Raw genomic sequence first — 9,213 nt, 5'->3', positions numbered from 1 at the left:
AGCCATTTCTGAAGAAGGGTCTAGGCCCGAAACATCAGCCTTCCTGCTCCTCTGATGCTGCTTGGCCTGCTGTGTTCATCCAGCTCTACACCTTGTTATCTCAGATTCTCCAGCATCTGCAGTTCCTACTATCTCAGGTCCCAAGGAATGTTGTGGAACAGGAGGACCTCGGAGTACATGTACACAGCTTGTTGAAAGCGGCATCACAGGTAGACAGGGTGATGAAGAAGGCATTTAATATGCTGGCCTTCAACAGTTGAGGCATTGAGTATAGGATTGGAGATGTTATGTTACAGTTGTATAAGTTGTTGGTGACGCCACACTTGGAATATTGTGTACAGTTTTGGTCACCCTGTTATAGGAAAGACATAGTTAAACTGGAAAGTGTGCAAAGAAGATTTATGAGCATGTTGCCAGAACTAGTAGGCCTGAGTTATAGGGAGAGGTTGGCCAGGATAGGACTTTAATCCTTGTACCATAAGAGAATGAGTGGTGACCTTATTGAGATGTATAAAATCATGAGGGGCATAGATAAGATGAATGCATATAGTCTTTTTTTCCCAGGGATGGGGAATTGAAAACTAGAGGGCACAGGTTTAAGGTGAGAGGGGAAAGATTTAAGAAGGACCTGAGGGGCAACTTCTTCATGCAGACAGTGGTGCGTATATGGAATGGGCTGCCAGAGAAAGTAGTTGAGACAGGTACAATAGCAACATTTGAAAACATTTTGATAGGTACATGGATGGGAAGGGTTTAGAGGGATGTGGACCAAATACGGGCAGTTGGAACTAGCCAAGTGGGTACCATGGTCAGCAATGACCAGTTTGGGCTGTATTACTCTATCACTCTATGATTCTAGCTTTTTATGTCTGCCAGGTCTCCCTGAAAGGACGAGTTTAACAGCCCCAATCAGGGAACTCATATTCTATGAGGTCCAGCTGGCTGACCTCATTACGATCACTACACCTCTCTTACCACTTTATCCTGAGTTATCCTCTGCTTGTTTTAAAGGCTTCTCAATCCTCTACCTTCCTACTAATTTTCACCACAACATATGCTTTTCCTTTTGTTTTTATGCTGTCCCTAATTTCCCTTGTCAGCTATGGTTGCGTCATCCTCCCCTGAAAATGTTTCTGCTTCCTTGGAACAAGTTTCTGCTGTACCTCCCGAATTACCCCCAGAAATTCCTGCCTTTGCTGATCCACGAAGTTCCTCACTAGGCTTCCCTTCCAATCAACTCTGGTCAGCTCCTCCCTCATGTCTTTCTAATTATCTTTACTCAGTTGTAATATGGTTACATTTGATTTCAACTTCTCCCTCTCAAACCGCAGGGTGAATTCTATCATATTATGGTTATTGCCCCCTCGGGGATCCTTCACCTTAAACTCTCTAATCAAGTCTGCCTCATTACACATCATCAAATCCAGAAGTGCCTGTCCCCCAGTGGGCTCTACCAAAAGCTGCTCCAAAAAACCATCTCGTAGACATTCCACAATTCCTTTTCCTGAGATCTATTACCAACCTGATTTTCTCAGTCCACCTGCATATTAAAGTCCCCCATGATTATTGCAATAGTGTCTTTCTTACATGTCTTTTCTATCTCCTGATTTATTTTCTGTCCCATATCCTGATTACTGCTAAGAGGCCTGTACATAACTCCCATCAGAGTCATTTTCCTTTGCAGTTCCTCAACTCTGCCCACTCAGATTCTATGACTTCTATATTCATTTGATTTGATTTATTATTGTCACACTTACCTAGGTACAGTGGAAAATTTTGTTTTGCATGCAGCTTCTTGCTATCAATTTCAGACTTACAAAAGTGGTGCGATAGGTGGAGAGAAAAAGTACTGGAGAAACAGTTCAATAGCACCAGTCCTAAGGATTTGATGAAGCATTTGTTTTGTTTCCCAAGTCCTTCAGTTCTCTGATTTTTCCTTTGGGTTCTCTCACTCTTTCACAGGAGACACAGTGTGACTAATTTACGATCACAAAGTCTCTGACTTCTTGGTTAAAAACAACAGATTTCAGCAAATAGTAGGAAAAAATAAACTAAGTTTTGTCCGGTTTTTGGTATTTCACTGGACAGAGAAAGAGACACATCATCTGCCCATTCAGGAGCTCCAGGCTTTTGCCAGTATCATTGACTCCTGCATAGTTGAACAGGGTGTTGATCAGATAGTTGCTGTCAGGCCAATGGCCATTGGCACCCACTACTGGTCACAACCCCAGAAACCAGTCAGCAACCTGCTGCTGACCGAATCTCAGTTTGTACATGGACCCCCGAAGTCAAGCTGTCTTCAAATAGCTTCTCCCACTGCTTGAACAAAGCAGCAGCAGTGTAAACAGCACATACAATGAGTTTCAGTTACTTGCTTTTATAAAGGTTCACCTATTCCTTCCACAATTCTTTCCTGCAAAACAGTCATTTTCTCAGTTTTTTTTTAAAATTCATTCACAGGATGACAGCATCACTGGCTAGGCCAGCATTTATTGCCTAACCTTAACTGTCCAGAGGGCAATTAAGAGTCAACCACATCGCTGTGGTCTGGGGTCACATGTAAGCCAGAACAGGTAAAGATGGCAGATTCCTTTCCTAAAGGACATGAGTGAACCAGAAGGGTTATTCAGACACTTGACAATGGATTCATGGTTGTCATTAGACTCTTAATTCAAAATTTTTATTGAATTCAAATTCCACCATCTGGTGGCTAGATTTGAACCTGCTCCCCATAACACTACCTGGGTCTCCGGATTAACAGTTCAGCAATAATACTACTAGGTCATCATCTCCCTTCTAACTCCAATCAGAAATAAAGTAAAATAAAATCATTCGGTCTTTATAATCGGAATGTTGAAACACGTTGAAGTCGTGAGTGAGTGGTTAAGGCAATGAATTAGAAATCCATTGGGGTTTCACCACATAGGTTCGAATCTTGTCGACTGCACTTCCTCAACTTGCCGAATTCAAATGACTTCCTGCTGGATGAGTCATCGCTCAAACTCCAGAAAACCAGTCACAGCAAATTCACATTTGGGTTGACACAATGGCTCAGTGGTTAGCACTGCTGCCTTACAGCACCAGGGACCCAGGTGCAATTCCACCCTCGGGCGACTGTCTGTGTGGAGTTTGCACATTCTCCCCGTGTCTGCGTGGGTTTCCTCCGGGTGCTCCAGTTTCCTCCCACAGTCCAAAGATGTGCAGGCTAGGTGGATTGGCCATGCTAAATTCCCTGTAGTGTTCAGGGATGTGTAGATTAGGTGGGTTATAGAGGATGGATCTGGGCGGGATGCTCTGAGTGTCGGTGTGGACTTATAGAGCCAAAGGGATTCTACGATTCTAAAGGTTTAGGGTGCTGAATGCCTTGTTCTTATGTTGTTTGCAATATATATGCAAGTGATTTGGAGGGGAATGCAGGTGGCCTGATTAGTAAGTTTGCAGACAACACAAAGACTGGGGCGTTGAGGATACCGAGTAGCTAGGTTGGACACTGGGGTGGAGAAATGGCAGATGGAATTTAATCTGGACAAATGGGGTGTTATACGTTTTGGAAGATCTAATGCAGGAGAGAAGTATACAGTAAATGCCAGGACTCTTAGTAGCATCAACATACAGTTTCTTGAAAGTTGGAACACAAGTAGATAAGATAGTCAAGAAGGCATATGGCATGCTTTCCTTCATCGGTTGGGGCATAGAGCAGAAAAATTGTCAAGTCATATTGCAGCTGTATAGAACTTTAGTTAGGCCACATTTGGAATACTCTGTGCACTTCTGGTCACCACTTTATCAAAAGAATGTGGAGGCTTTGGAGAGGGACAGAAATGGTTGAACATAATGTTGCCTGGTTTGGAGGGTATTAGCTGTAAGGGGAGATTGGATAAACCTGGTTTGTTTTCACTTGAACGTCAAAGGATGAGAAGCAACCTGACAGAAGTTTACAAAATGATGAGAGGCATGGATAGTTGGAGTCTTTTTTCCCAGGGTAGAAATGTCAACTACCAGGGGACCTCTGTTCAAGAGGGTTAAGTTTAAACAAGATGTGAGAGGCAAGCTTTTTTTAAACACAGAGGGTGGTAAGTGCCTGGAATGTGCGGTCAAAGGAGATGGTGGAAGTGGATACAACAGCAACGTTTCAGAGGCATCTTGACAGATACACGAATAGACAGGGAATACGTGCACAGAGACCACATGGGGGAAAAGGTTTTAGTTTAGAAAATGTCATGTATGGGCGCAGCCTTGATGAACTGAAGGGCCTGTTCCTGTGTGAACTGCTCTTCGTTCTTTGAATTGGTTTTCAGCACTCCACCCTCACCTTACTGGTCAAATCCCTGCTCCCCATTGACAACCCTCTCCCACTCCAATCTCTCCCTTCCTGTCTCATCATCTAAACTTAGTTCAAATACTAAAGAATGCATTCTTAAACTTTCTTGAAACAAGAACGTAGCTAATTTAAGTAGATAGCCTTCTTATTACCAGTCATGTTTTCAACATTTAACAATAATCACTATCAGGAAAACCAACTAAAGAAAGATAGTGAGAAAAGTAGCATTCCTGGTAGTACTCACTTTGTCACTCCATAGTCAATTCCAATAGTTGCCAAATATTTTGGGACAAACCTCTTCTCACAGTATCGTTTAATTATACAGCTCTGGAAAGGAAACACAATTAGTCAGCAATTCCAGCTACACTAGTAAATCAATACTTAAATCAGTCACACCTCATGTCAAACTGAAAATACTCCAATTCATCCCCAACCTGTGCTCAATTAAGCAATCTCATCCAGTATGATACTGAGTTTGTACGTAGCAGATAGTTGCAAGCTCCAGCTGGTACACAATACCTAACATTACCAAGGAGTTAACAAGGTGTAGAGCTGGATGAACACAGCAGGTCAAGCAACATCAGAGGAGCAGGAAAGCTGATGTTTCGGGTCTAGCCCCTTCTTCAGACAATGTCCTTGTTATAACCTTGTTATCTCAGATTCTCCAGCATTGGCAGTTCCCACTATCTCTGAACTCATTACCAAGGAGTGTCCCCTCTACTGCCTAATCACCTTGAACTCAGCAAATGAGGAGGCCATCACTTTGCATTTACATTCACTAAATAAAATCAACTGAATTACCCACTGACTGCAGTACATACATGATATCAGAAAAAATGTCTCCTATTGACAGGTTGTCTTACTGACTGTTGTAATGCAGAGTTATAATGTCTCTGCATTTCTACACAACCACTCACTCCAACTTTCACTCATGCATCCCCAATGCCAAAGGCAAAAAAGTCAGAAGTGTGATGGAATACTCCCCACTTGCCTGGATGGGGGCAGCTCCAACAACCTTCATGAAGCTTAACACCATCCAGGACAGAGTAGCCTGCTTGATTGGCACCACATCCACAAGCATTAACTCCCTCCACCACCAACACTCAGTAGGAGCAGTCAATACTATCTGTAGATGCACTGCAGAAATTCACTCAAGATGCTTAGACAGCACCTTCCAAACACAACCACTTCCATTGACAAGGACAAGGGCACCAGATACATGGGAACACAATCCCCTGCAAGCCACTCACCATCCTGACTTGGAAATATATCGCTGTTCCTTCACAGGCTCTGGGTCAAAATCCTGGAATTTCCTCCGTAAGGGCTTTGGGTGTCCATCTACAGCATGTGGACTGCAGCAGTACAAGAAGGCAGCTCACCACCACTTTCTCAAGGGCAACTAGGGACAGGCAATAAATGCTGGCCAGGTTGCGATGCCGACATCCCATGAATGAATTAAAAACAAACTGAAAAACTAGCCAGGCTAGGTTGCTAAAATTTAACAAGATCATTTCTTTTGCAGGGCAAGTAATAAATCAAATGAACTAGAAGAGGCTTGACAATTACAATTCTCTGACCCCATTGTTGAAAAGACAGCATCCAATTCTATCAAAATTTCTAAATGCAAGTCTCGTGTTCACGGGGACAGGTATCGCAGATTTTTATCCAAAAACAGAGTTTTAAAGTAACATTTACACTAGCTATTTGAAACCAAATATTTCTTGTTTATCTTGCTTTTGCCATTTGAACGCCGACAAAAAATGACTTCACCTGACAAAGAGGCTACCCTCCGAAAGCTTATCATTTCAAATAAACCTGTTGGACTGAAACCTGGTGTCGTGTGACTCCCGACAACAAAGGAGTTAAACAGATGGCAGAGTGACGTGATACTTCCATTTATTAAAATTGCAATGAATTGAAGTGTTAGAGTCACTCAGTTATCAAACGTAGAAGGAGGTCATGTGGCCAATCGTGACCATATTTTCTCTGAAAAGCAAATTTAGTCATGTGCATCCCTCTACTTTCTCCTCAGAGCCTTGCAAGTGTATTTCCTTCAAGTATCAATTCAATTTCCATTTGAAACAATTCATTGTCTTCACTTTCACGATTCCTGCAAATAACAACTTCCAAGTCATTACTGCTCTGTCAAAAATAGTCTTCTCAGATCACTTGGTAGCAATTGTCCTTCAAAAGTGGTGGTGAGCAGCCTATTTGATCTGCTGCTGTCCACAGTTCTAGAAGGAAATCCAGAATTTTGATCCAGCAACACTGAAGGAACGACAATATATTTCCGAGAAGGGTTTGAAAAGGGAAACTGCACTCAAAACATCAGTGCTGTGTTCTCTCTGTTTGTTTCAGATCTCCAGCTCCACATTTTTTTGTTTTATTTTAATATATTTCCAAGTCAGGATGGTAGGGGAACTGGAGGGTGGTGTCCTGCTGCCCTGGTGTTTTTTTTTCTGTCTCTATGGGAGAGTGGTTGGGTTTGAAAGGTGTCTAAGGAGACTTGCTGAGGTACTACCGCGAACAATGCCCTCCCCACCCCCATTCCCCACCGTTACCCCCGGGCTCCCTCACCTTGCCCACCTCGGCGCTCCCCAAACTGATCACCTTCACCCTCAGCGGCTTCTTGTTTTCACTGCGTTTCTGCAGCTTGGTTTCCATGGTGACGGCGCAGTGCGGCCCAGCTACCACCTCCTTCCTCACACACCCTCCTCCTCCAGTGTCCCGCTGTGCTCTCCCCGCTGCTCAGTCCCGGACACAGAAACCAGGCCCGTGCCGCCGCCGCCGCCAACTGCAACGGCATCTCGCGAGACTCACATCGCCGCTCCCACTGCACCCAGTGCTGTCCATCTGACCGAATCCAGCCAGTGTGCCCCAGCCTAGCCAGTGCTGTCCTTCTGACCGAACCCAGCGTGTGCCCCAGCCTAGCCAGTGCTGTCCTTCTGACCCCAGCCTAGCCAGTGTGCCCCAGCCGAGCCAGTGCTGTAAGTCTGACCCCCGCTGAGCCAGTGCTGTCCTTCTGACCGAACCAGTGCTGTACGTCTGACTCCAGCCTAGCCAGTGCTGTAAGTCTGACCCCAGCTGAGCCAGTGCTGTCCTTCTGACCCCAGCCTAGCCAGTGCTGTACGTCTGACTCCAGCCGAGCCAGTGCTGTCCTTTTGACCAAACCCAGCCAGTGTGCCCCAGCCTAGCCAGTGCTGTCCTTATGACCGAACCTAGCCAGTGCTGTAAGTCAAGACCCAGCCCAACCAGTGCTGTCTGTCTGACCCCAGCCTAGCCAGTGCTGTGCTTTTGACCGAACCCAGCCAGTGTGCCCCAGCCTAGCCAGTGCTGTCCTTTTGACCGAACCCAGCCAGTGTGCCCCTGCCTAACCTGTGCTGTCCATCTGACCCCAGCCTAGCCAGTGCTGTCCGTCTGACCCCAGCCTAGCCATTGCTGACCTTTTGACCGAACCCAGCCAGTGTGCCCCAGCCCAGCCAGTGCTGTCCTTATGACCGAACCTAGCCAATGCTGTCCTTATGACTGAACCTAGCCAATGTGCCCCAGCCTAGCCAGTGCTGTAAGTCAAGAGCCAGTCCAGCCAGTGCTGTCCATCTGACCCCAGCCTAGCCAGTGCTGTCCTTCTGACCGAACCCAGCCAGTGTGCCCCAGCCTAGCCAGTGCTGTAAGTCAAGACCCAGTCCAGCCAGTGCACACCAGTCTACCCAATGCTGTGCGACTGACCCTGCCCAGCCACTGTTCCCCAGCCTAGCCAGTATGCCGCAGCGTAGCCAGTGCTGTCCGACTGCCCCAGCACAGCCAGTGCACCCCAGCCTAGCCAGTATTGTCCGACTGCCACAGCCCAGGAAGTGTATCCTAGTCTAGCCAGTGCTGTCTGATTGCCCCAGCCCAACCAGTGTGCTCCAGCCTTGCCAGTGCTGTCCAACTGCCTCAGCCCAGCCAGTGTGCCCCAGCCCAGCCAATGCTGTCTGACTGCCCCCAGCCCAGCCATGTGTCCCAGCCTAGCCAGTGTTGTCTTTCAGTCCCCAGTCCAGCCAGTGCTACCCAGCTTAGCCAGTGCACCCCAGCCCAGCCAGTGTTCCCCAAATTCTCCATTATTTATCCTGTCTCTGCCTCACTTCAGCCAAGTCTTGCCCACACTGATGATGCAGCTAAGTTTGAGGTTGTGCTTTCAACAAGCCCTTCTTATGTAGAGAGCTCTGATGAGTCACTTGTTTTTCCTTACTTCTTGCCGGTAGTGAACACCTAACACTCAGTTGTTTTATAGATAACTTCCACTAGCAGGCAGCTGCCTGTTTACCTAGGCTATTTTAACTTCCCTAATGGTTAGGCCTGATTATCTTCAGACTATAATTAAACTTACAAAATATTTACCAGTTGAATTCCCACCTTGCCCCAAATTCCCAGTTAACTGCAGCAGCCTCCTTCACACTGACCACGTGGTCGATAATTTCTGATTATTTCTTAAATGTTTACCAGTCTTGCCATTTGTTTTTAAAAGTGTATTTTATGTTATAATAAACGAGTTGATTAAAGAAATCCAGTAAAATCGAGGAATCTTTTAGTATACATCGAAATGCAGAAAGGTAAGAATTGGCTATTTTGGTGATTAAATCAAAGCTTTTACGCTGCTGGTGTGACAAGTGGTGTGGTGGGACTTGATTATCAGCACATTCCTCCATTCTCGTAAATAAATACTTACAAGACTGCTGCCAGATTTTATTTGGGAATGAATGCTGCACAAGCCTGTGCTCACTATCCTATACTGGGTATTGGTATAATAACGCCTCAATATTAAAAATGTAATTGTTTTCAAATCTCCTTCACTACCCACAACCATCTTTCAACAATCTTTTGGACACCTGCCCTGATCTCTCCTGTAAACGGCC

The 9,213-nt window shown here is 45.5% G+C and overlaps 1 protein-coding gene across 4 annotated transcripts in view; it reads right to left on the bottom strand.

Moving 5' to 3' along the window:
• dnajc27 (DnaJ (Hsp40) homolog, subfamily C, member 27) overlaps window positions 1-7,132 on the bottom strand; it is a 50,266-nt gene extending 43,134 nt beyond the window's left edge. For 2 of the 4 annotated variants that reach the window (XM_048601055.1, XM_048601052.1), the window contains exons 1-2: window positions 6,899-7,131; window positions 4,566-4,648 (exon numbers count right to left, since the gene is read on the bottom strand). In XM_048601055.1, coding sequence (XP_048457012.1) covers window positions 4,566-4,648; window positions 6,899-6,985 — 170 coding nt within the window. In that variant the 5' untranslated portion in view covers window positions 6,986-7,131. Of the gene's footprint in view, window positions 1-4,565; window positions 4,649-6,898 lie in introns of all 4 variants that reach the window. The other 2 variants (XM_048601053.1, XM_048601054.1) reach the window with 2 other exon arrangements.
• Between the last annotated feature and the right edge of the window lie 2,081 nt (window positions 7,133-9,213).

This window comes from Rhincodon typus, chromosome 9, assembly GCF_021869965.1.
Source record: "Rhincodon typus isolate 14 chromosome 9, sRhiTyp1.1, whole genome shotgun sequence".
NCBI lineage: Eukaryota > Metazoa > Chordata > Chondrichthyes > Orectolobiformes > Rhincodontidae > Rhincodon > Rhincodon typus.
This window is presented reverse-complemented; position numbering and strand designations above follow the sequence as displayed.